At 38.9% G+C, this 25,513-nt stretch overlaps 9 protein-coding genes across 11 annotated transcripts; 4 read left to right on the forward strand and 5 right to left on the reverse strand.

Annotated features, from left to right (window-relative positions):
- The first annotated feature begins 111 nt into the window (after window positions 1-111).
- LOC109596892 (uncharacterized protein C18orf19 homolog A) lies at window positions 112-1,416 on the forward strand. The gene is made up of 2 exons (XM_049966923.1): window positions 112-751; window positions 875-1,416. The coding sequence occupies exons 1-2, from the start codon at window positions 378-380 to the stop codon at window positions 1,266-1,268; spliced, it is 768 nt and encodes a 255-aa protein (XP_049822880.1). The 5' UTR covers window positions 112-377; the 3' UTR covers window positions 1,269-1,416.
- A 524-nt stretch (window positions 1,417-1,940) lies between these two features.
- LOC109596860 (exosome component 10-like) lies at window positions 1,941-9,963 on the forward strand. Its single transcript, XM_049966751.1, has 16 exons — window positions 1,941-2,077; window positions 2,259-2,431; window positions 2,784-3,179; window positions 3,237-3,504; window positions 3,557-4,076; window positions 4,130-4,525; window positions 4,582-4,698; window positions 6,734-6,826; window positions 6,890-7,276; window positions 7,332-7,856; window positions 7,911-8,258; window positions 8,314-8,625; window positions 8,681-8,923; window positions 8,978-9,154; window positions 9,210-9,707; window positions 9,766-9,963. Exons 2-16 carry the CDS (start codon window positions 2,278-2,280, stop codon window positions 9,868-9,870), a joined length of 4,539 nt encoding a protein of 1,512 aa, XP_049822708.1. The 5' UTR covers window positions 1,941-2,077; window positions 2,259-2,277; the 3' UTR covers window positions 9,871-9,963.
- Window positions 4,646-7,327, reverse strand: LOC109596875 (transmembrane protein 98). Of its 2 annotated transcripts, none has more exons than XM_020012472.2 (5): window positions 7,185-7,327; window positions 5,766-6,038; window positions 5,477-5,711; window positions 5,203-5,412; window positions 4,646-5,148 (listed from the first exon to the last, which is right to left on the reverse strand). In XM_020012472.2, exons 2-5 carry the CDS (start codon window positions 5,912-5,914, stop codon window positions 5,080-5,082), a joined length of 663 nt encoding a protein of 220 aa, XP_019868031.2. In that variant the 5' UTR covers window positions 5,915-6,038; window positions 7,185-7,327; the 3' UTR covers window positions 4,646-5,079. The 2 variants fall into 2 exon arrangements, with proteins under 2 accessions (XP_019868031.2, XP_049822881.1); XM_049966924.1 differs by lacking the exon at window positions 7,185-7,327 and adding an exon at window positions 6,094-6,514.
- Window positions 9,964-10,060: 97 nt separating the features above from the next.
- LOC109596874 (chitinase-like protein Idgf4) lies at window positions 10,061-11,998 on the reverse strand. Its single transcript, XM_020012471.2, has 3 exons — window positions 11,818-11,998; window positions 10,745-11,308; window positions 10,061-10,692 (listed from the first exon to the last, which is right to left on the reverse strand). Exons 1-3 carry the CDS (start codon window positions 11,996-11,998, stop codon window positions 10,061-10,063), a joined length of 1,377 nt encoding a protein of 458 aa, XP_019868030.2.
- A 628-nt stretch (window positions 11,999-12,626) lies between these two features.
- Window positions 12,627-15,183, reverse strand: LOC109596873 (chitinase-like protein Idgf4). Of its 2 annotated transcripts, XM_049966920.1 has the most exons (7): window positions 15,021-15,183; window positions 14,272-14,531; window positions 13,878-14,010; window positions 13,651-13,821; window positions 13,166-13,594; window positions 13,060-13,095; window positions 12,627-12,909 (listed from the first exon to the last, which is right to left on the reverse strand). In XM_049966920.1, exons 1-7 carry the CDS (start codon window positions 15,127-15,129, stop codon window positions 12,698-12,700), a joined length of 1,350 nt encoding a protein of 449 aa, XP_049822877.1. In that variant the 5' UTR covers window positions 15,130-15,183; the 3' UTR covers window positions 12,627-12,697. The 2 variants fall into 2 exon arrangements, with proteins under 2 accessions (XP_049822877.1, XP_019868029.1); XM_020012470.2 differs by lacking the exon at window positions 13,060-13,095 and having other exon boundaries at window positions 15,021-15,178.
- A 927-nt stretch (window positions 15,184-16,110) lies between these two features.
- LOC109596883 (protein crossbronx homolog) lies at window positions 16,111-17,666 on the forward strand. The gene is made up of 4 exons (XM_020012479.2): window positions 16,111-16,359; window positions 16,411-16,612; window positions 16,664-16,764; window positions 16,816-17,666. Exons 1-4 carry the CDS (start codon window positions 16,333-16,335, stop codon window positions 17,275-17,277), a joined length of 792 nt encoding a protein of 263 aa, XP_019868038.1. The 5' UTR covers window positions 16,111-16,332; the 3' UTR covers window positions 17,278-17,666.
- On the reverse strand, window positions 17,651-18,494 carry LOC109596886 (UPF0598 protein CG30010). The gene is made up of 2 exons (XM_020012481.2): window positions 18,267-18,494; window positions 17,651-18,207 (listed from the first exon to the last, which is right to left on the reverse strand). The coding sequence occupies exons 1-2, from the start codon at window positions 18,411-18,413 to the stop codon at window positions 17,716-17,718; spliced, it is 639 nt and encodes a 212-aa protein (XP_019868040.1). The 5' UTR covers window positions 18,414-18,494; the 3' UTR covers window positions 17,651-17,715.
- Window positions 18,495-18,668: 174 nt separating this feature from the next.
- On the forward strand, window positions 18,669-20,425 carry LOC109596861 (phosphatidylinositol N-acetylglucosaminyltransferase subunit A). Its single transcript, XM_020012459.2, has 6 exons — window positions 18,669-18,829; window positions 18,886-19,457; window positions 19,515-19,644; window positions 19,697-19,864; window positions 19,916-20,185; window positions 20,240-20,425. Exons 1-6 carry the CDS (start codon window positions 18,813-18,815, stop codon window positions 20,388-20,390), a joined length of 1,308 nt encoding a protein of 435 aa, XP_019868018.1. The 5' UTR covers window positions 18,669-18,812; the 3' UTR covers window positions 20,391-20,425.
- Window positions 20,426-20,688: 263 nt separating this feature from the next.
- On the reverse strand, window positions 20,689-25,289 carry LOC109596885 (uncharacterized). The gene is made up of 3 exons (XM_020012480.2): window positions 25,176-25,289; window positions 22,256-25,101; window positions 20,689-22,202 (listed from the first exon to the last, which is right to left on the reverse strand). Exons 1-3 carry the CDS (start codon window positions 25,204-25,206, stop codon window positions 20,754-20,756), a joined length of 4,326 nt encoding a protein of 1,441 aa, XP_019868039.2. The 5' UTR covers window positions 25,207-25,289; the 3' UTR covers window positions 20,689-20,753.
- Between the last annotated feature and the right edge of the window lie 224 nt (window positions 25,290-25,513).

A 25,513-nucleotide genomic window follows, 5' to 3' on the forward strand; every position in this document is an offset into this window, starting at 1 on the left:
TCGGTAATTTTGTAATTCTATCATTGGTAAAATTGTTGTAGTCGCACTACTAATTAGTGCACATGTTTATAATGTATAAATTAGATGTGATTTGATTTGGTCCGCCGTATCGGCTGATTTGTCACTTATGTCATAAGTTGTCGCTCTGAATTTGAAAAATGTAGAAAATATTCTCGAAAACTGGTGTAAATTCATAGGAAAACTGGTGCAACGCAATTTATTAACAACCAAATCCGCACGTTCACGAGATAAATACCACAGCCGCTAACAGTGTAAACATAAAATAATGTGTTGACTTAAAACGCAACACATTGCACACATTTTTCAACTGCATCCATGTGCCAGGGCGGTTTTATTATATTTATACACACTAGAAAATGATCGTTTCGACCACAACTATGAATTGTTTGGCTAGGAGGGTCCTGAAATGTCGCGTTTCGAGCTTCAAGGATTTGCCTGTGTGTTCGGTGTTACCACCAATGTGCCAATACAGTATTTTACACAAACACACAAGGTACGACAAAACGACGCACGAATCTCTAGTCAAAAGTGTTTGGTCCAATTATGCACACGTTAAATGGTATTCCACAAGTGACAAAAAACCAGACCCAAAAAGCGAAAATAAGGAAGTAAAACTGACACTATTCAAAAGGTTTAAGCAAATGTACAGGGAGTACTGGTATGTTTTGGTGCCTGTACACTTGGTCACGTCTGCTGCATGGTTTGGAGGCTTCTACTACCTAGCAAAAAGGTAAAAATCAATTCGAACAATTGGAACTGTCAAAGTAAACATGTACAATGTGTCAAACTGTTTGACCACTTGTTGAATTATTCCTTAAATAAATAAATATTGACAAAAATTATTTTATTTTAGTGGGGTAGATGTCCCAGCACTTTTGGAGTCGATGAGTGTGAGCGAAACCATTACGAAACCCCTGAAGGACTCGAAAATGGGATACATGGCCATTTCTTATGCCCTGTACAAAATCGCCACACCAGCAAGATACACGGTAACGTTGGGAGGCACCACCGTTGCGATTAATTATTTAAAACGGTGGGGTTGGGTCAAACCTGTTCCTAGTCGCGAGGCTCTCAAGGAAATGTATAATGAAAGGAAGGATAACATTATAGAGAACGTCCTGAGCAAAAAGGAGAACTTGCTGAGCAACGTCAAGGAGAAGAGGGACGAACTGAAGATGCGCAAGGACGGGATCATGGAAAACGTGAAGAGCTTACCTAAAATGAATAGTTGTAAAAAGAACAACTGAGTATTTTATGCGTATTTTTATAAAGTTTGTATTATGTATATCAGTAAATATACGCCTGTTATATAACACATGTTTTGTATTGAGGATGTGCAATTTGTAGATGGACTTTGTTGATGATAAAATGTTATATGGATTATGGCTTCTGTCATATTGGTTGTTTTATTTTTAATTTTAACAAAAGGTGACATTACTGTGACTGAAGTACTAAAGTATGTTTGAAATGTTTTTGAATTCTTCTGAGGTCTGATGTTCTAAGTTGAAGTAGAATTTAAATAAAATATTTTACTCTTCATTTTTGAGTTTGACGTTTAAAGACCGTTGAAATTAAAAATTTTTGACAACATTCACGCGTGGACAATTTTTGACAGGTATTTCATAATTTAATCAGAATATTAATTATGAAATAAGGAAGTGTAATAAAAATTGATAACTATTATAATTTGACCTTGCATGTGCCAATTTTGAATCCCGCGCCTTTCCTGGGGGATTTTCCGTGCGGAATCCCCCTGACGTATCGAATAAATAAATCGTTAATAAATCATCCCGTGAACGTTTGATGTGCACAACCATCACACAGACAGTTGCCTTAGACCAAACCGAACGATTTGCGCCCTCCACAATGTGCAATTAAGTTAACCCGCAGCGCATTTCGTCCGAACAACTTAGGTTAGTTCCACTGGATCGGCACCGCGTTTTCAAAATTGACAGTCCGGTGAAAGTCACCAAACCCATTTGGATCGTCCATCCGTCGGTGGACGCACGTGAATCGCCGTAAAAACGCACCGCTTTTATTTATTAACGCATCTCCGGTGAGTTCAACCCCCGAAATGATCACCCCACGTGAAACGGTTCAGTTACGTGAATGACAGTGTGAAATTAATAGCCGACGAACGAATCGACGGCATGACCTTAATAAGACGGAAATTTCCCGTGTAATTCGAGCGTGGCAGCGAGAAAAAACTAATCGAAATCGGTCGTTTCGTGTTACAGGTGAGCCGGACCACGTAAAATGCCGTCGGACGCCAAGAAACGCGAACAGCAGAGGAAGAAGGATGCGGCCAAGGCCCGCGGGGGCACCAAGAAGACACCGGCGCCCGCCCAGAAGAACGGCGAGACCACCAACGGCGTCTCCAATGGGCAGAACGAGGAAATCAGTGCTGAAGGTATGAATACTTTGTTTGTTTTGGTCAAAATATATGCCGGTATGGAGAAAGTTTATGTGTAAAGTTTGGTTGTTTTTTAGAAATTGAACTGTGCCACTTGACTGCAATGCAAACGTAGCATTTATTTATTTATTGTTGTGGTTTTTAATTCACCAAGAGGAATGATTTCTCTATTACTCATTATTAATTAAAAGTTTGTTGTACCTTTGTACTCATTATTGGTTAATTTATCTGCATGTAATCACTATTAAAAGTATTGAAATACATTCTAAACAGTTCCGACTGTTAAATATTGTTTAAACAATATTTGAGCTCGTTATAGTCGTAATTAACGTAAATTAAATCATTTTAGAGGCACTGTGTGCAAAGTTGGAGGCGGACGCCCGCCTGAATGCGGAGGCACGCGCCTGCACCGGTTCCCTGGCCGTCCACCCGAAGTCCCGTGACATTAAAATCGCCAACTTCTCGATCACCTTCCACGGCAGCGAAATGTTGCAGGATGCCATGCTCGAGTTGAATTGTGGTCGTCGTTACGGTTTACTAGGCCTGAACGGCAGCGGAAAGTCCACGATTTTGGCTGTGTTGGGCAACAGGGAGGTCCCCATTCCGGAACACATCGACATCTTCCACTTGACCCGCGAGATGCCGGCGTCCGATAAAACAGCCTTGCAGTGCGTCATGGAGGTGGATGAAGAGAGGGTGAGGCTTGAGAAGATGGCTGATGAACTGGTCGCCTGCGAGGATGACGGTAGGACTCATCCTGAGGGTTTATAATCAACGAAAACTACGTTTTGTTTGTTTGTAGAGTCGCAGGAGCAACTCATGGACATTTACGAGCGTTTGGATGAAATCTCTGCGGATACGGCTGAAGCGAGGGCCGCCAACATACTTAACGGTTTAGGTTTTACACCCGCCATGCAGAACAAGAAAACCAAGGACTTCAGTGGAGGCTGGAGAATGAGGATTGCGTTGGCCAGAGCCCTGTACGTCAAGCCACATCTGTTGTTGCTCGACGAACCCACCAACCACTTGGATTTGGACGCTTGCGTATGGCTTGAAGAAGAACTCAAGAAGTAATACCCACTGATTGCATACATGATCACTTCTAATCTGTTAATTTTATAGTTACAAGAGAATCCTGGTGCTGATCTCCCACTCGCAGGACTTCCTGAACGGCGTCTGCACCAACATTATTCACATCAACAAGAAACGCCTGAAATACTACACCGGTAACTACGACGCCTTCGTCAAAACCCGCATGGAACTGCTCGAGAACCAGATGAAACAGTACAACTGGGAACAGGACCAGATCAACCACATGAAGAACTACATCGCAAGGTTCGGTCACGGCTCAGCCAAGTTGGCCAGACAGGCTCAGTCTAAGGAAAAGACTTTGGCGAAAATGGTGGCCCAAGGGCTGACGGAGAAAGTGACCAACGAGAAAACAGTCACGTTCTATTTCCCGAGCTGCGGCACCATTCCACCGCCAGTTATCATGGTGCAGAACGTCAGCTTCAGGTACAACGATGTTACGCCTTGGATTTACAAGAACTTGGAGTTCGGTATCGATTTGGACACTAGGTTGGCCTTGGTAGGGCCCAATGGAGCTGGAAAAAGTACCTTGTTGAAACTACTCTATGGAGACGTACGTTTCCTCCACAATTTTTAAGTACTTTTACTAATTGTTGTCGTTTACAGTTGACACCGACGGAGGGTATGATCAGGAAGAACTCTCACTTGCGCATCGCCCGTTATCACCAACATTTACACGAACTTCTAGACCTGGATCTGTCGCCCCTTGAGTACATGATGAAGGAGTTCCCCGACGTCAAGGAAAAGGAGGAGATGAGGAAGATCATCGGGCGATACGGTCTCACCGGACGTCAACAAGTTTGTCCAATTCGTCAACTGTCTGACGGACAAAGGTGCAGGGTGGTGTTTGCGTGGCTGGCCTGGCAAGCACCGCATCTCTTGCTACTTGACGAACCCACCAATCACTTGGACATGGAGACCATCGATGCCCTTGCCGATGCCATAAACGACTTCGAAGGTGGCATGGTGCTTGTCAGTCACGACTTCAGGCTCATCAATCAAGTAAATTAACGGTTTTTGGGTATTATTTAAGGTATTAACTTTTTTATTTATTTTAGGTGGCCGAGGTAATTTGGGTTTGCGAGAACGGAACGGTGACGAAATGGCAAGGAGGCATTTTGGATTACAAGGATCATCTGAAGAATAAAATCTTGAAAGAGAATTCGAAACGGAAATAATGATAGTAATTCAATTTTTTTTTTGTATAGTAAATTATTTTTATTAGTATGAACAATATTTGTGCTATGTAATTTACAATTTTAAAACTATTGAATTATTTATTTAAATTTACTAACTAATTATGGCTTCTGATTTTTATCACCTTATCAGAGTTATATAACACTTGCACAGTATAATTAATTATTCTTTTTTTTGTTGACGTTTTTCTCCAACTACTTTTTATTTGAGGGTTCTTTTGTGATAAAACCAGTAATAAAACATTTACAATTTTATCAGTTTTTTATTAATAAAATAAATAAAATTTTGATAACCAAACAATTATAAGTTTTTATTAAAAACAAATATATAAAATATCACTTTCTTCAAAGATATAATAATTACATAACAGCGTTTAAATATAAAACACCATTTTGTCTCTCCTCTAATGCTGCAGCTTGACGCAAGACCTTAAAAGAGGAATAATTTAATTAAATACATGTGTTTGTAAGTTCATTACTTACAGATATGTGTCCCTCCATATCAGATAAAGCTCTGTCAATCCAATAAAACTCAGTCCTATCAGTTTTCCCACACTCATACTTGGCAATCAAAATTAAATGTGTAACAGCCAGCAACAAAGCAGTGGCTCTAGCCTCCAACAATTTAGGATCCAGTGGTGGATACATGCTTTTAACCATTTCATCCACTCTAAATGAGATTCTTCGGGCAGACTGAAAAAATCCACAAAAAATTAAGTTGACAACTAAGTAAAACAAATAATTTAATGTAAAATACCTCAACAAATTGGGCAAAATTACCGGACAAAGGCACGGAATTCATAGCCAGTCCAGTCAGTCTTTCAGTCAGACATCTGCAAGTCTTGAGCACTGACAAACAGTGAGGTATCAAACCTGTGGCATCATCCACCCACTGTTCGTTGGCCAGGATGCCGTCGATGTTGGAGTGCACCTCCCCGACTTCCCCCAATTCCATTTCGGGCTTGTCCGGCTCTATTAACTTCTTCTCCGGCCTAAAACAGGCATTTGAAGATTTTTTCTTGGGGTCTGAAACGGACGTTCTTTACCTGGACATTTCGCCGCCCTCACCGAACATGTCGCGGAAGAACCTTTGCCGCTTACAAATTACAACTAATATCACAAGTGCGCTCACGAATATCGCGGTCAGGACACCAAATGCGACCGCCGCAGCCATTTCCATATATTCAGATGCCATTTTTATTTTAGTTTGATTTCTTCGCTCCTGAGGGAGAACTGTGAAAGTAGGTGTGGGTGACTTTTACCTACATAACTAGGCTACAGGAAATTTACTGTCGAAGAACTGGACGTGGTTTCTGGTTCTGAAACGCGAAAATTAATTAGACACACAACAACCTGTTGCTTTTGGAACAATACATGAAATCTGTCAGCGGAAAGTAATTTAGAGCGTTGTTGGTCAAGCGCTAATGTATCAATTACATTGCAGCTAGGCGGTTGATCAAAACTGTTGTCTTGTGGAGGATATTCTGACGGACGATGTTAATGGCATTGTTTACGTTCGAAATTAACTAAATAATATTCAGAAATAGTCGGTTTTTTCGATTGCACCAACGATTTGTAAACTTTATTAGCGAACTCCGTACTACGCATTAGCCTTGGGGGTCCTAGTACTTGGCACAGTTCGATAATTATTCAGCTAAATATTAATTCGTCTATATAAACTTTAAATTTGAATCCTAATTCTGGACGTAAAATAATACGTATATGAGCCTGAAGACATGCGCAGGAACAATTTCTTTTTTCTATAAGAATTTACGAAAATTTTGAATTTGGCGTTTGGTAAATTTGACAACACGAATATGGTGATAGAATTGGCAACAGTGACTCACATTTTAAGTTTATAGGTTATGTGGGACGTCAATTTTAAAAATTGAACCTTTATAATATTATTTAACGTTGATTGCTCACGTATTGAATAGTTTATATTTGAAAGCAATAAAAGTGTGATAAATGCACGTAGTCACCACCCAAATCTATTCCGTTACTGTGAAAAATGTCTCAAGAAAAACACGTTGTAACAAGTTCAGAAGACAGCACAACCCCACAACAATTCTTTCCGGGCTACAAAACAGTTGAGGATTTCACAAAAGTACGTACTAATTTTTCTGTGTTTTTATAACGTCAAATTTAAAATAATACCGTTTGATTTTAGGAAGGCTTCAAAATATTAGTGGAAGCGATAAGAAACTCAAATGCCTTGCCTACGGGACGCGACTATGACTTCTACCGCACACACGATGCCTTCAAAACCATCTTGTCCAAGGAAGGGGACAAAATACAAACAATGATAAACAGCATCCTAAGAAAGAATGATATTGAAGGCAACATTCGTAACAGAATAGTAGCCGATGCAACTGAACTGATAATAGAGGCGAACGACAACATGTTGGAAAAAGTGGCCGGGAATATCGACGAAATGAATGGCATCAGAAACGTTTCAAACAAACCTGTAGAAATGCAAGCAGTGAGTGTAGAATTGCCGACGAATGGGGCATGGAACCGTGCTGAAAACGCCAAACTTTCAATAAGTTCTTCTGTGGTATGCTTCAACTGGAATTTTTATGTGACTTTGATTAATTTTCATTGTTTTTTAGCCACCAGTGACAGACAGCAATGCGGGCAAGACAATTAGGTTATTGACGGCCAAAAACATTGTAAGACCACAAACATTCTTCAAGGATAAAATATGCAACGACTCGGATAAACCATGGGAACCGAGAATAAAAGAAAAACCGAACTCGTTGAAGCCCCTGGCGATATTCTTGGAGGAAACGGAAAACGGGGAAGAGTATTCTCATCCCTACGAGTATGAGCTGGAACGGTTCGAACCTGCGGACGAGTTTCTGCAGAAGGAAGAACCAATCCAGCCAAAACCAATTGAGGAGACCCCTTTGGTCGAGGTCACTGAGCCTGAGCAACTGGACGCAATGCTGGAGGAACTGAGGGGCGTTAAAGTAATTGCTATTGATTTGGAACATCATTCATACAGGAGTTTTATGGGGATCACCTGCTTAATGCAGATTTCGACATTGGATAAAGACTATCTTGTTGACACACTGAGCCTGAGGGACAAACTGTGGATTCTCAATGAGGTGTTCACCAAGCCCTCAATTCTGAAGGTGAGGTTTTCTATTACTGCTCATGCGCAGACTGACGGGTGACTTATTTTACAGGTTTTTCACGGAGCAGACATGGATATCCAGTGGTTGCAAAGGGATTTGTCCCTGTATATTGTGAACATGTTTGACACCCATCAAGCGTCTAAAGTTCTGGAGTATTCCGGATTATCGTTGTCGTATTTGTTGAACAGATTCTGTAACGTTACACCCAATAAATATTTCCAGCTGGCAGACTGGAGGATCAGACCTTTGCCGGAGGAATTTAAGGCGTACGCCAGAGAAGACACGCACTACTTGATTTACGTGTATCAAAAGCTCAAGCAGGCCCTGTACGAAAGGGCCAACGGAAAAGACAACCTTCTGAAGTCCGTTTTTCAACGCAGCACCGAAATATGTTTGAAAGTAAATGTAACTCATTCAGGCTCTAGCTGTGATTCTAACAATGTTTTATTTACAGAGATATTTCAAGCCAGTTTTAAGGGAAGACAGCTACATGGATTTCTATAGGAAAGGCAAGCGAATATTCGACAACAGGCAACTGTACGCACTCAAAGAACTGTACAAATGGCGGGACACAATTTCGAGGGAGGAGGACGAGAGTACTGGGTACGTTTTACCCAATCATATGTTGCTGCAGATCGCCGAAAGTCTGCCCAGGGAGATGCAGGGCATTTTGGCGTGTTGTAACCCAATACCACCTCTAGTTAAGGCCAACCTATTAAACTTGCATCAGTTTATTTTGAGGGCCAGGGAACAGTCACTCAACAAGGTACAAAATACTAAAATTTTGAAGTTAAGAGTGTCTTAACGTTGCTTTTCTTTAGCCGATTTTGCAAGAAGAAACCAGGTCAAGGGGCCAAACGATTAAGGTGTCTAAATTGAACATGGACAGCCCCTTGTACTGCCCCCACGATTTGAGCAAGAGCGGCGAGTTTAGGGACGATTTACCTACTTTACTGGACAACAACTCTAATCCACTTATGGAACTCCTCAACAAGGATTTTGACTTTGAAAAACCTGAATCAGAGTTATCTATTTTTAACAGCTCAGTAAACGATTTCAACAAGGTAAAATTGAATAAAACTATTAATAGATATGGCTTATTAGGTCTTAATTTACAGATTGATGAGGAGATTAGTGAGAAACTGCAATCCATAAAGTTCATGGGTCCTTTTGAGAGGTATAAAATGGTGAAACCTTTTATACAAGCTGAAGAGGAACGATTGGCAGCTGAAAAGGAAAAGGCTGATAACGAGAAGAAGGCTGATGAACCCACAGACGATCAACGAATGGAATCTGTACGTATTTACTATTAATTATAGAATAATATATTAATATATTTAATAAACACAGATACGGGAACACTTCATGAATCTCACAAAACAGACAGAGGCGGACAAGGCGGAAGAGGAGAGGAGTTTGGTGGAAATGGGCGGCTCCAAGAAACGAAAACACGACGAGTTAGAAGAAATTTCCCATCACGATGCTTACGAACAGCCAGAAAATACGCTTCACACGCCCGTTCCCCATGTCACGCTTTCTGGAGATAATATAGCTAAGAGGGGACAGAAGAGGAAAGCCAGCGAAATGGAGCACAGTCCTGAAAAACAGCCGAAGGGGCAGAATAAACAGAACAATCAAAATCGGGGTAATAAAAACGATAAGGGTGATAAGTTGTCGAAGAAGCAAAAGGCTAGGCAAAATAAAAAAGAGAAAAAGAAAAATAATTATCAGAATGTTCAGGAGAACTTTTCGTCTTTCGATTACTCGTCTGTGGACTACCGGCAGTTCCAAGGTGGCGCTTCAGGCGTCCAAAATCCAAAAGACTTTAAAAGCAATTTCAAATCAAAGGTAGTTTATATCTTTAATAGTTTTTGGGTCAATAATTGATGTAAAATGTTTTGTTTAGGGTAAAAATCGGGCCCCTAATAAAGGTTTCAACAGGGCACAAACATTTGGTGGCAATAGGGGTGGAAAAGGAAGAGGAGGAGGAGGAAGAGGCAGAGGAAGATAGATTAAGAATAATTATAATTGTATATAGTAATTAATTTAATGTTTTGTATTTTTTTGAACGTTTATCCGAGTTTAAATAAATAATTTGTATTGAGCTTACAATTATTCCCCCTTTAGTCGTGTTAATAAAAAAAGTCAGTAGTAAATCACATTAATTTAATTCCTAAAAACTAAATAAACAATAAACTAGTTTACAATCTGGATTTAACAGCGCGAAGAATGCTGTAACTGTTGCGATCACAAACGCCTTTAAAATCGTCCAGGGTTAAGTCGTCAATGGCAACTCCCGCCAATCCTTTAGCTTTAACATAATCGGCTTTGGTGGCCGCAGTTTCGGGATTCTCATAACCAATCCAGATACCTTTTTGCGAATCAGTTGGGAGACGATAGGCGTAAACCCCATGCTTTTTGGTGGGGTCGGGGACCTGTTTAAGATCTCCCGGTCCGGTGGGTACGTTAAGAGGCTTGATTTTGGTACAAATTTCACCGTAACTCAACAGTCCAGCGTCCTTGGTCCAGGTGCCTGGTTCACCAGGTCCATCCAATCCTAGCGGTGGCACGGCGTCCACTTTGGCGTCTTCGTCCAGGTTCCAGGTCCTGCCGTAGGTGGGGATTCCCAGGACTATTTTACTGGCTGGGCAACCATTGGACAGCCAGAACTTGACTTGGGCGTCGACGTTTTCGTCCGGTCTTCTATCTATCAGTTCGTACAAGGGGGCTGGATAATCGGCCAGTTTTGGGTTGCGTTGGGGGGTGTAAAAGTCGAACGCGTGCAGAGCCACGTAGTCCAAGTGCGGGGCCAAATTTCTCGGGTCATAGAAAACTACAAATAACAATTATGAGTCAAGCATTATACCTTTAAGTTATAGTCTTACTTGAGCTGTTGACGTTGGGTAAGACAGTCAAGGTGACCAAAAAATTGTCGGGTTTGAAGGCGTTCTTCAACTCTCTGACCAAAGCTACAAATTGATCTTTGTGCTCATCAGCTTTCTCATCTAAAACGCTGTCTCCGGTAAAGGTTTTCTTGAACGACTTCCACAATTTGCCGATGGTTGAGTGCTCCTTCTTGGGCTTGTTCTCGGGGAATTCCCACGCCAAGTCGATGCCGTCGAAGCCGAAACTCTTGACCAAAGTGTAGGCGGAGTTTACGAAAGCCATTCTCTTGGTCGACGACTCCAACAACTCTCTATATTTGAGGTTTTTTTCAGAACCTTCGCCGGTAATATCTTCATTGCCACCGACCGAAAGCAGGATCTTCAATTTTGGATGTCTGGCTTTCAAGTCTGTGACGCGTCTGTAGTTGTCTTTAATGACATCATAATGTTCATTTAGGGGAACGAGCTTTAAGCTATCATCGTTGATTCCGGCGTAACCGTAGTTTAGGTGGGTGCAAATATCTAAAGCCGGTTCTAAGTTGTTCACGTCGAATTTTCCTTGTCCTGAAACACAATGAATAATTTATCCATTATTCATTCAGTGAGTAAATGTTGAAGCATCAAATATCATAACAATGTTTTATCTGTTCATTGTTTCATGTTACATAACATAAGTAGAACTATAGTGCATAAATTTAAATAATGTGCTTTACAACAATGCTGTTAATGTATGAGAAAAACAAATTAAAAAAGAACATTTATTGGGATGACTAATCTTGTTAAAAACAAAGCAAACAAACTCGTGATCTGAATTGTAAAAAAAACACGAAAAAACAATTTAATTTAATGCCCGTGTCTGAATTATGCAAATCATAAATGTAATGAATAATTCTAGTGTTTCGCAAGGTCCAGAATATTATTTATTCTTCATTGGCTTTTCAGATCATGGTCAAAAGTCAGGTGAACCAAGGTTTAATTATTTTTTGCGCTTGATATTTAAATTTATTCACATTTAATTTAAACAATATTCGTTTTCACAAACTACAAAATTATAGTAAACAAAATTATCATACCTTCTCTGGTGTGAGCTTTGGTCTCGTAGTTGCAAACTATTTTGGCGTACTGGCCAAAGGCGGGGGCCAAAAGCCCCACAGTCAGAACTAAAACAGTGAGAACCATTTTTGTGGCCGGTTTCGCACTGACTGAACGTTTTCTCAGCGGCGAACCGACCGATTTTAACGTTGATGATGTCATTTGTTTCTTCATTTGATAACTGGTCTCCAGTGCAACAAAACAAATCAATATTGAAGAAATTGTTATTATTGAATCAATTATTTCGAGAAGAAAATGGCCATTTTATAAAAGGATATTTTAATATGAAAATTAGAAAGGGGTGACTCATAAAGATGAGGCCAAATATTGATTTAAAAAAAAAATTAAATAGTGCTTTGACTCTTAGTTCATTTATTTAAATTTTTTATATTGTAGTACCAAATATTGTGTGTTATTTATAAATATTGTGAGTAATCATATCTTGAATACAACAACTGGAATAAAAGGTTATCGTTCATTAATATTGACCAGAGATTAATTAATAGGAATAAAAAACAATGATTAACAAAAATATGATAATCTCCTGGAATATTCTAGAAAATCGACTTAGTTAAACTAAAAATTGCTGCTATCAGAGAATATTGCATAATGAGCAGTAAATTGAAGAACTACTAATATCCTGTCCCCAACTTAATTGTGCTTATTTGGCGAGAGAAAATGATGCTTCCACAAAGTATTATTTTACTGCTGATTGCTTCTTTAATTTGTTGATCAGCTTAATTGCAGTCAACAACATTTAAATGCGTATAAGCAAAAACAAACAAATATGTATAATTTATAATTCTTTATTAAATAAAAACATAAATACAAAAACAAAATATTCACATCAAATAAAATAGTTTACAATCGGTATTTAGCAGCCCTCAGAATTGGGTATTTGTCGCCGGTGCAAAGACCACGGAAGTCATCTAAAGTTATGTCGAAAATGGCAATGCCACCCAAGCCTTTGGCTTTGGCGTAAGCAGCTTTGTTTCCTGCTGTGTCTGGATCATCAAAGCCTACCCAAACTCCACCTTCTTCGTTCTTGTCGGGAAGTCTGTAGGCGTAGGTTCCTATAACAAAAGCCATATCAATAATAAACTCCTAATGAAATGTAAATTGTGCAAAAATTAATGAAGGGTGAACAAATTTAGTCAGTTCCAAACAAAAGACGATGGAAATGAAGAGTACAGAGAAGCACAGGCAGATTAAACGAATCTTACCATATCTGTTTGAAACATCGCTAACTGTCCAATTCTCTGAAAAGTCCCCGTGATTAATTATCACCGGGCCAAACACCAAATAATCAAAACGCAATCCAACACTCACCGTATCTTTTGGTCGGATCGTTAACCTTCCTCAAATGCGTGCCGGACTGAACGGCCAGCTTCTGCGGATTGGCCAGCTTAGCGCAAATCTCCGGGTAGCTCAAAAGTCCGGGCTCTTTGGTGTACGGACCCTCCTCGGCCGGTCCGTCGATGGGTAGGGGCGGCACTCCGGTCAATCCGGAATCCTCGGTCAGCTTCCAGGCACGTCCGAAGGTCGGGATACCCATGAGCAGTTTGCTGTTGGGACAGCCGTGGCTCAACCAGTATCTGATTTGATAGTCGCCGTTTTCGTCCACCTTGCGGTCGATCAGGTCGTACAATGGTGCCGGATAGTCGGCCTCTTTGGGGTTGCGTTCCGGGGTGTAGAAGTCGAAGGCTTGAATCGAGACGAAGTCTAGGTTTGGAGCCAGTTGACGGGGATCGTAATAGACTGAAAATAGTACGCCATCAGTCACAGCTCTGTGGAGTTTATTGAGCAATAAGTACCGGAACTGTTGACGTTGGGAAGTACGGACAAAGTCAGAAGGAGGCCGTCGTGTCTGAAGTTGTTACGGATTTCGCGTACCAAGGCGGTGAATTGTTCTTTGTGTTCCTCCGCCTTCTCATCAATTACAGATTCGCCGACTATTTTCTTCTTCAGTCCGGAGAAGAACGAAGCTAAAATTGCAATAAAAATGTCCAAATGTGTAAAAATTAAGTAAAAGAAGTCTTACAGATCTTTCCTCTGATTTTCTTGGGCTTATTCTCGGGGAATTCCCAGGCGAGGTCCAAGCCATCAAAGTTATAGTGCTTGATAAGGTCTCTGGCTGCGTTGATAAAGGACAAACGATTCTCAACGGCTTCCAACTATAATTAATAATCGATTACTCAATTATCAATTTGAAACAATGGGTTAGTAATAATCAATAAAAATGTTCCTGTGGTTTGTCACCAACACAAATTTTATCTGTAATGTTAATTCTCATCTATTTTTAGAGCAACCAACTGGCGTGACACCGTGATTAAAGTTCATAGTTTTGTTTACTCACAAGTTTCTGATTTTAGTACCTTAATTCTATATGCAAATCAATTATTTGGGTGTATTTATAACGATGACATAGTACTTACGATAGTCCTGTACTTGAGATTCTTCTCGTCGCCGTCCCCAGAGACATCCTGGCCACCACCGACAGACAGCAACACCCTAAGTCCAGGGTATCTGCGTTTCAGCTCGGTAATGTGCAAGTAATTGGCTTTGGTGATATCGAAATTTTCGTTCAACGGCACAAGCTTGTGGTTAACTTCGTTTATGCCCGCGAAACCGTAAATCAAATGGGTGCAGAACTGAAGAGCTGGTTCCAAGAAAGGGATGTCGAATTTTCCCTGTCCTGAAATTGTCGTTTAAGCAATTGTTTAGTTCTTGAGGCTTGAATAACATGAGTTTACGGTCGCTACGCTTCGTGTCCTCAAGGTGATCTAGTTTAATTTAATGTGAGCATTTTTTATTAATAAATGTAAATAAATCTATTCTTGTGGCTTTGCTTTAATTGATATAAATGATGTTTGAATAATTTGGGTGCGGCCATAAATCGAACAAAGATTACAATGTATGGCTTAGTGAAGAAACCAACTTTCAAATAAAATTATTGAAGTCTATAGAGAATCCCAATGAAAGCAAATATTACCAATAATTTCGTAAGTGATTATAAATCAAAAAATAACCACTTAAAAACTTATTTGCAATCTGAATATTATAACATCAAAAAATTACATAATCCAAAAGTGGAGAAAGCTTTATTAATAAATTATGCAAATTCGTCGAAAAACCGGTAATCTAGTACTTAAAAAAACATAAATAATAATTAAAAAACTCCTACCTTCCCTAAAGAAAGATCTGTTGTTGTAATAACAAACAACTTTGCTGTCCGCATCAGCGTAACCGGCTACGGCCACAAGGGCCAAGGCGAGGATCTTGAGGCACCACATTTTCAAGTGGCGAGACAAATACTGACTGATTTTAAGCGTTGCTCGAACCGGCGATCACGATGATTCGATTCAGTGTACAAAGAGAGGGGACTGTTAAACTGATTCTCGGTAGTATTTTTCATTGAATTTTGTTTGTTTAATATTTATGAGGGATTGTTGTTGTGCTGAGTACAATTGTTGATTTGGGGGGTTTTTATTAGGTAATTGATGTGTATGTATGGAAATTTATTGCAGATTAGCGTCAGTGATTCACAAACAGTGAATCATGTTATCAAAAATGAAAATATTCTATAAATTTAATCAATACAATAACGGTATTTTATCACAAAACCTTCATTTACACGAACAGTATCTTAGCACAAAGCTGAAAATTGCACTGTTAAATTAACATAAAGTTATGAAAATCACAAGATAATTGTAATTATTCTTGCTAATTAAAATTGTACAAGGACAATTTACACGAGTTTCTTAACTATTAATAAGATATCAGTTCTTGAAATTATTTTCTGTCCTATTTATCACCGATAACCTTTTCTGTTTACGAGAATTCGGACGTATTAAATTGATTATTGAATTCGGACGAAAACAATAATAAAATCATGACATATCACCAATACGACAAATATTATTAATAATTTAACACATGTGTATTCAACGAAATTATAAAAAGAAAGTGTAAAAAAATCTAAGATACGGCTTTGTCGGAACGACCTCATTGCAATTGACAGTACCGTGCTGGGATTCCCAGACAAGCGAGGTATCGGAGTGTCAATGAAAATACTTGAATAGACGAGGGGTTGTTTTTGACAAGCAATATTTAAACTTAATTTCGTATATATATTATTAAATATATATTTTAAAATTTTATTTTAATTTAACAAAAAATAACTTATAACTTTAATGAAAAATTGATGAGCAATAAAATTATATTACAATAACTCAACAGTTACGAATGTTTCATACTCTAAAAATTAACAATTGTAATTATTAAATATTTTTATCTGATTCAAATTTAAATTTGACCTTGAAAAAAAGAGATGAATAAACGAGAAGACGAATAACCTAATTTCGATGACAGTTACATCTGTCAAACAATATGTTTACGTAGTTAGAGATGTGATAGTTTATCTCACGATAAATTCGTTAAGTTTATCTGTTACTTTGTTTTATTATGTTATACAGTTATATTAACACCCCCCAATTATGTACAGCGCAGTGAGGGCCTCAAAAGTACTGCTTTTTAGATGTCGTTGAAGTTGTTATGAACCATTTACTTTTTAGAGCGATAATCAGAATTTTTCGAGACAAGGCAGTCTGAGAAAGGTCCTGCCACCCGAGCACGGTAGAGTACTACAAAATGACGACTACAGTGAAATATATCACATGTACAGACAAGAGTATATAATATTGGCCGAATACAAGTTGGTGCAAAGTGAAAACTTGAAAGGCGTTTACGTGATTCCGTCCAGAGAAAGTCCCTTTTGTATGTTTCCCTTAACTCTCTTAAATTTAAGATTAATGGGATGATTTTTAGTGTGGTTTGGGTTTATTTACGTCAGAGAAGGCCCATATGAAGATGGTGTGTTTAGGTTTAGCATATTCTTAGATGAAAAGTTCCCAGACTCTGGACACCCAGTAAATACTTAACACTCAATACCTAGACTATTATTAAAAGTTGATTTTTAGAAAGTGATATTCCAATCAGAAATTGTCCATCCTGTGATACACCCAGAAAGCAATGAACTAAACTTACTGGGGGCATTCCCCACTTGGAGAAAAGAGGAGCAACATATCTGGCAAGTATTAAAGTATATCCAGTGGATTTTCCAGCACATTGAAGACAGCACCAGACACAGCATTAATGAACAAGCAACTGAACTGTTCCAAAACCGTGAAGAGTTCATTAACCGAGCCAAACAATTGGTAAAACAGAGCCATGATCACTTATATGACGATCCGCCAACTGAGGACAAACACTACATAAGTTTCTGTCCGTATGACCCAGAAGAACATGACAAGGTTCACAAGCAAATGTTGAACTACTTGAAGGATGAGAAACCAGTGAAAATGGGCTTGAGTTGGGTGCTTCCAGGCAGCAATAAGCCTTTAGGCAGACCTCCAACTCCAGAAACTGAGAGCGAGTCATGACAATTGGTTAAGGGGTTCCATTATGTAATTCATGATGTTGTTTTTTGACTTGTTAAATTGCGATTCTACTGCCTACTACTTAAAACTGTGTGATTCAGTTAATTGTTAATATCATGTATATAGTGGTGCTTAATAGGATCTTTACATCTTTTTACATTGTGCCTAGGTATGTTCAATCAAATCAACAGTATTTTCTGGTGTTATACTTGCCAAATTGTGAATGACAGTGATGAAACTAAAGCCCAGTTTTATTTGTTTATACCAATCAGTTTATTAAAGAGCACTTTGCTATTGTTTAACATAGGTGCAATAAAGTTACAAATTATATATACAATTTTATATACATGAATGCTTTTGAACTATTTTCAATAAATCTTTTAAAAAGTCAATTTATTTTCCTTCAATATATACATATAAAAAATATCTATAATATAAATATTATTTCACCAGTTCACTATACCAATTATTATCTAAAACAAACTCTTTCCCTTCAAACATGAATTGAGTTGGCGGCAACTCTTCCCCATTTCCAAATTTAAAGGACTTGCTGAATTCAATGGCCAATTTTGATTGCACAAGTCCAATGGAACCGGCTCTTTCTGGAGCAGGATGATAAACCCTTCCAGTTTGAGGCATCATCACGATTTTCTCTGGTTGAAACTTTAGTGACAATAAATCACCTGCATGGTTGTATGAAAGATGTTTCTCCCTACTTCCATCTTTCATGATTTTATCAATTAAATGCGTGAAAACTATGGGATAATCGTCGCATCTAATGAAGTTACGTTCCTTGCCGCAAATTGAGAGGTATGGAAATTCTTTGTAACGGTTTGTGTTGTTCAGTCTGAGTTGATTGAAGAAGAACCTCAAGAATTTCTTTTCTTTGAAGCAGGAAGTGAAGTTTTTCATCTTGGAGTCGTCTAAAAACAACTAGAAAGGTTCAACAGTCTTTAAACTATACAGAATGTTTGTAATTTATATTTGTTTACCATTCCTTGATGGTCAATGTAGTAGAAATACTCCCTCACTTTTGGTTCGGGTTCCTGCCCTTGTATATACGCAGTAGAAAATCTTTTAATGTTGTTTTTTAATAGTTTATGAAGTGTCCTTTCGAATATTGCGGTTTTTTGGATCATTTTTAGGTTTATTTTGGTTAGTTTGAATGGACCTTGGATGACAATTTAACCTACTACAGACGGGTAGATTAACTTAGAAATTTTTATGCAACCAAAGTTACAAAAATAAAAATTCATTTAAAACATATGTGACGACTTTTAATACACAATTTGAATAATAATTGATGTATATTTTATAAAAGATTAGTAAAATAATATGTCGTCATTGTAATAATTTTTGTAAATTATTGTAGTTCCTTCTACTAATAGATACAATGTACCCCCATTTCGGGAGCTAACCTATAATTTGTAACTTGTCAAAACATTAAATATAAAATTATCTTTGATTATATTCAAAGTGTCACATGGATAAAAAGCTGATGCTTTAACAGTTCATTTATATTTTGTTGCATTAAAACTATGCGCCACAAAATATGGTTTGTCTGTTAACCTTAATAAAAATATCACCCTTAAGTTAATTTCAATGTTCCAGCATGGTCTCAGACTTTTTCTTCCCCAACATGGGCGGGGTCGAGGAACACATTTATAATCTATCACAGTGCCTCATCCTGAAAGGCCACAAAGTCATTATAATCACCCACAGTTACAACGACCGCGTAGGTGTCCGTTATTTAACCAACGGTCTTAAGGTGTACTATCTCCCCATAAAAGTTTTCTACAATCAATGCATTCTCCCCACAATGATCGGCAACATCCCACTATTAAGGTACATTTTGCTCCGCGAACAAATCGAAATTATACACGGCCATTCGTCCTTCTCGGCTTTGGCGCACGAAGCCATGCTCATTGGCAGTCTTTTGGGTCTTAAAACAGTATTCACAGACCACAGTTTGTTCGGATTCGCCGACGTGACTGCGGTAATTGCCAATATGTTTCTCCAAATATCATTGTCAGGGTGCAATCACTGCATATGTGTTTCACATACTGGCAAAGAAAACACTGTCCTGAGGGCCAGTGTGCCTAGTGAAAGAGTTTCTGTTATTCCCAACGCTGTCGACACCTTCTGCTTCACACCAGATCCGACGCAAAGGAATAAATCACAAAGTTTGTAATTTTTTTGAGTAGAAAAACGTTTTGCTTTATAATTATTTGTTGTTGCAGTTACCATTGTTATTGTTTCAAGACTGGTGTACAGGAAAGGTGTTGATTTGACTGCTCAAATTATTGGGGACCTGTGTCTAAAATATAAGGAAATCAACTTTTTAATAGCTGGTGATGGACCAAAAAGATGGTAACATGTGTACTTCATAACCAATTTCAGTATCTTAATCTTTAACTGTTAGGTTGTTAGAAGAAGTACGTGAAAAGGAGGGTCTTCAAGATCGCGTGACTTTGCTAGGCAGTCTTGAACATTCCCAAGTCAGAAACGTTTTAATCAGAGGCGACATATTCTTAAACACCTCATTAACTGAAGCTTATTGTATGGCGATAGTTGAAGCTGTTTCATGCGGGTAAAAATACTGAGTCTTGTCCTAAAGTAACATTAAAAATCTCTCAAATAGTTTACAGGTCGTTTCAACAAAAGTAGGTGGAATTCCGGAAGTTTTACCAAGTGATTTAATCTATCTGACTGAACCAACAGTTCCGTCATTATTGGAAGGTTTAGAAACGGCGATAAATGATTTAAAAACCGGCAATGTTGTATGTCCGTTTGAGTGTAACAAAAGAGTTAGACAGTATTATAATTGGGAGAACGTTTCGGATCGTACTGAAATTGTTTATCAACGGGTTTCGCATGAACCGAAAAAGGATTTAAAAGCACAATTGAAAAGGTTTTATAATTTATCCATAATAATTGTAATATATTAACTTCGTTTGTTTTTTAGTTATTTGCCCAGCGGAGTTTGGCCGTATCTTTTGGTCGTTTCTTTAGCGTATATAATTGTTCAGATTTACGAGTTTTTTGTGCCGAGATTCGAAATTGACATAGCCAAAGATTATGATTATAAATCTGCCAGAAAAAATAAAACAAAATGAATTTTATATATAAATAAATGTTTTCTATAAATTAATCTGTTTGTTTTTGTTTATAATGTTTTTATTATTTTTAAATATTAATTACTGATGTTAGCGGTTTATTAAACTGAGATAATAGGTTATATAATTTGCTGTTGTTGATTCATCAGGTCTGTTGATAACTGTTGTTATGTTATAATTCTTATCACTTACCGACAAATATGTAAATATATTTAATTATTAATCTTCATGATACATTGTAAGTCATTTAATTTATGTTGGAATATTTATTTAATATTTGCAAGAAGAAAGAAAAATATCTATGAATTAATTTGCTTTATTATTATCCTAAAGTTAAACAGTCATACAAAACATAAAATACATTCAAAGAGCAGCAAGGGCAGCACCCTTCCATTTAAAGTCGGCTTCAGGTACACGCAATTTCACCCATCCATCGTATTCCACAAAGAGACCGCTGCGTGGGAACATGATGGCCACGGACTCGTTCCTGCCCAAAGCCTTAATTGTGTCCCAATACAGGAATTCGTACTTCTGGTTTTCTTTAATTTCTGCACCGTCCATCGTGCCTGTGATTTCCTTGCCGGGTTTCATGATGGCGGTGTGTCCGTCGACGACGATTTTGAGATCGAATTTGCCGTTGGAGGACTTCTTTAGGTAGACACCTTCGGTGATTGAGCTCTCATCGTTGCCGATGAAGAAGATCCAGTCGTTGAAATTGACCGCGCTTTGTTTCAAGACTTGTTCGTCAACATGGAGCACGTGGTAATCGCTAGATTGAACTAGATTTTCGTAGAATTCGAGGGGATAATACAGGGAGTCGGGGTAGAAGCCGAACCAGCCCCAGTAATCTAAAGGCAAGCCGGTTAAAGACCAGCTACCCTTGGGAGTGTAGACGTACATGTTGACTTCTTGCGTTGTTACTGGGTAGTAGACTTCGATTAAAGCTGTGTTGTCTTTAATGCTAGTGGAATCGATAGTGTCGTAGTGAGAGAAGAAGTATCCCTTGACCATGTTCAAGATCCCGTAGAAAGGTTCCAATAATTGTGGAGGCAAGGGTTTGGGAGTTTTGATGTTGTAAGTGTATTTCCTGACTGTAGAGTGGTCGACCATACATTCGAGGGTGTTGAAGGGTTGAATGGAGAATGGCATTGGATATTGACAAGTGCCATACAAGTAATTACCACTGAGTTGTTCATTAGATTTTACTCCTTCCATCTGGATATCCAAAATTGTGTCTTCAGGTCCGCATTTGCCTGACTCCTTGAAGCCAACCACCAGATGACCAGTAACCTTATCCAAGGCCCATTTCTTCTTACCATCCAAGCACATTTTGTACTCAGGTGATCCGGGAACAACGGCGCTAATGTCCATCTGGAAACCGTTGACAGTGTGTCCGTCATTCATGTCAATAACAGTGTTGAAGTGCAAACTCTTCAAACTCTTTTCTTGGCTCTTAACAGCCCAGCTCCACTTGGTGTTTAATTTGTAACCACTTGTGTATGTCCACTTGTCGGATCCGCTCTTGATGTCCCATTTAATACTCAAATCGATTGTGCTCACGTCCTTCAAAGGAGTACCACGAATCAACAAGCCGTGATTCAATTGTTCCGGCAACATGAAAACATAAGTGTCCCAATCCAAAAGGCTGAGAACAATGTGATCCCAAGGAGTGCTGATAGTTTTGGTGTACATCTGCGACATAATTTCGTCCACATATCCTAAGGTGCCGTTGGTAACTTCGAATTCACTGTCGAAAACGATCATGTCCCATTCGCGACCACCGTATTCGTCTTCTTCTGAGTACAATGGGTACTGTAAACAACTTCAGTTAGTTAAACAAAAGGGATGGACGTAAAGGTACTTACGTTGTGTCTGTACTTATCACCGGCGCTAACGATGTACCATGGAATGGAACCAGGACAGGATTTGCTCAGGACGTCGGAATTCTCTGGTAGTTTTACGAAAACGAGGGATGTGGCGTGACTTCTCATGCCAACTACATCTTTGATGGGGTCGTTTAATTGGCCGAAGGAAATCTTCATTACGTTGGTGGGAATGTTGTAGGAGAAGTCGAAGACCAGAGGGAAGGCAATGTCGTAAGTGTGGAACTTGTTAATGCCTTGCCAGACATCCACGAATGAATTGTAGATTGAAAGTCCATGTCTGGAGTGGATCCAGTTAATTAAATAGTTTTGCCAGTGAATGTTAAAGTATTCATTTTTGAATTCCTTGCTGGTCGTCAATTCGAAGTATGTGGCTGAAGGCAGGAGAATTTCCATAAGGGCGGGCATTCCAATATCGGTCGGGAGGAAAGTTTTGACGTATTTTTCGTAGCTGATCATCACAGATTTGTCTTCGAACTTGTCTTTGGTGAAGAACAATTCCAACCAAGGAAGTGACATGAGGTCCTTGATTTCGTTGAAAGTAACGAAATACGAGTCGGTGACCTTTTGGTTGGACATGACCACTATTTCAACGTGACCGCCACCCTCTTCTACTTTAGCTTTGCTGATCTTGTTCAGTGCGTTGGCATCGGCGATGTTTTCTTGCATAATTGATTTCCAGTCCAATTCCAAACCTTGGATCTTGACATAGGCGATCCAGTCTTCGGAATAGGTGTTGAAAATGGTGCTGCTACCGAGTATGTTGAAAATGTAGGAGTTATTGGTTTGGATGAAAGCTGCTTGAGTGCCCAATCCCCATTTGTATTTGATGTTCATGAAGTTGGTTAAAATATATTCGGAGTAACCTTCCTGTGGTGGATGCATGTAAGCCAACAATTGGGAGGCATAAAGCTTCTTTTCCTTGTGACAAACATCGGTGTTCTCGCTCATGGAGGAAATGTAGGAATAATGGAAACTGTATAATTCGGGATTTGGTTCCTTTTGCATGTACCAGTAAATGTAGTTGAAAGTTTGCATGTCGGGCAGATTTTCCATGATCATCCAGTAGGCGACAATACGGAGTTCAAGTGGCTCGTATTTGTTGGTGAAGATTGGCCAGAGAACTTTATAGATTGAATACGGATCGTAATCGATGGTGACGTAAGCCCAAAGTGCGGACAATCTGTGAGTTTCAAGTTCCTTCACTTCTCCTTTAACAATAGGGATGAGGCTGGGAAGAACGATGTCCAAGCCCATGTTAGACAGACCGTAGATGTAGGCCAGTTGTACGTCGCGGTCTGAGCTTTCCTTCATTTTTTCAAAGTACCATTTTACATACTTGTTGAAGAAGTTGTTCAAATTCTCTTCATAGTTTTCTTCGTATTCTCCGTAGGCGACGAGATTGTCTCCTTTAATGTGGTAATGGAAGTAGCTGGAATTGTGTACGTTCTCCAAGTATTCGTAGGAGACTCCGATTAAATTACCGAAGGCCAAAATGGCTGATTTCCTGATATCCCAGTCGTATTTGTCGTCAAGTTTGATTAACCCTTCCATAGCTACAACCAGTTTTTGGGATGGAACAACTACATAACTGGGGAAGTATTCCAACAAAGAAGTGATGATGCTTTCGTCTAATTTGTTTTCTTGTACCAGTTTCAAGATCAACAAGCTCGATGCTTTGGTTCCTGCAAGTGGCAAAACTTCGTAGAAGATCTTTTGGATTTCTTCAGGCTTGGCGAGTATTTGGGTGTACAGCTCGGTTAAGTGTTGGTAGTCCAAAAGCATCAATTTGTTTTTAAGTTGGTTGATGACTTGTCCTTCTTTGAGATTAGGCAATTGTGGCTTGAGATGATCTTTCTGAGGGTAGTTCCAGATGTCCTCCAACCAGCTCAAAATTTTCGGAATGATAGATTTTTGATCGATCACGTTACGTCCCAAATTAAGGTATGGCACGGATTCAATTTCGACCATTTCATCGAAGAAAATGTAACTGAGATCGTTAATTGCAAGACCATCAACTGGTGCAGCAAATTGTTTGGAGATTGGGATGTGTTCGATTAAATTGAAAGTCTGATTGACCAAAATGTATTGAGCCTCGGATTGTCCTGCGAAGGGGTGGTAGTAAACTCCTCCGCTACCTTGGATGAAACTGACGTATTTGTGTCCATCTTCTTCGACGATCCAGTATCTTCTGAAGGCGTCGTAGCTGATCGGTTCTTGGAACGGTACGTCACACAGGTTCTCATTAACAGGACTGATGGAGTGTGTGTAAAGGTTGTCGAAATCTGGCATCTCGATCATTTTTTGAACTTCCACATAGTGGTCAAGAGGCAAAACGTTGTAGAAAACTTCCACAGGCCCGTAGATCGAGTGTTCCTTAAGATGGAAGGCGTGCGCCTTTTTAGACTCGTATTGCACCTTAGAGAATTCCATTTGCAAAATACCAGCAATGGATTTCTTGATGTTAACGGACCATAATTTTTCGGATTTGTCCACCTTGATGCCCAAAACTAAGCCCGATTGATCGATGGCTATGATGAAGCTCTTGTACAAGTCTTCAACACCAGCTGGCATCGGCACGTATTGTGCCTTGTATTGGCTACCGTCCTCAAGACCGTTGTACATTTTGTACTTCAGGTCGGAGAATTGGACCACCAGGTATTGGTCATGGTATTGGATGTGGAGTTTACCGTTAAGGAAGAACTCGGAAGCGAACGCGGCGGGATATAATGTTCCGGATTTAATCAGGGCTTCATACTCGTAAATTACTTCTTGGTTTTGGGGTACGAATACTTTGAAGGCGCTGCTGCAGGCGACCAACGCCAAAACTATAATAAATTAAAAAAATTTAATATTTAATAATTCTAACTCACGGATAATAAAATACAGTAAATAAACTTACATAAAAGACCGATGTGTGTATGTGCACCCATGTTGGAGTGAACCGCAACTGCTGCACAACTGATTTAATTTTGTTCGCGGACCTATTTAAATACCTTCCATAACTCGATTAGGCATAAAATATTTGTTGCCACACACATAAAGGGTAAAAAACAATACAGATAAACTTTTGACATTGCAATTAAAGATCTGGTATGGTAAAAATAATAAGAAAACAAATTCTGTTTTATCGCATTGTTCATGTAATTGTGCTTTGACGATATGTCTTAGACAAACATATTATTAGAATTGGGTACGTGTTTATTTTTATGATTTAAACTATTAGAAATTTGATGCAAA

This window comes from Aethina tumida, chromosome 4 (assembly GCF_024364675.1).
Source record: "Aethina tumida isolate Nest 87 chromosome 4, icAetTumi1.1, whole genome shotgun sequence".
Taxonomy (NCBI): domain Eukaryota; kingdom Metazoa; phylum Arthropoda; class Insecta; order Coleoptera; family Nitidulidae; genus Aethina; species Aethina tumida.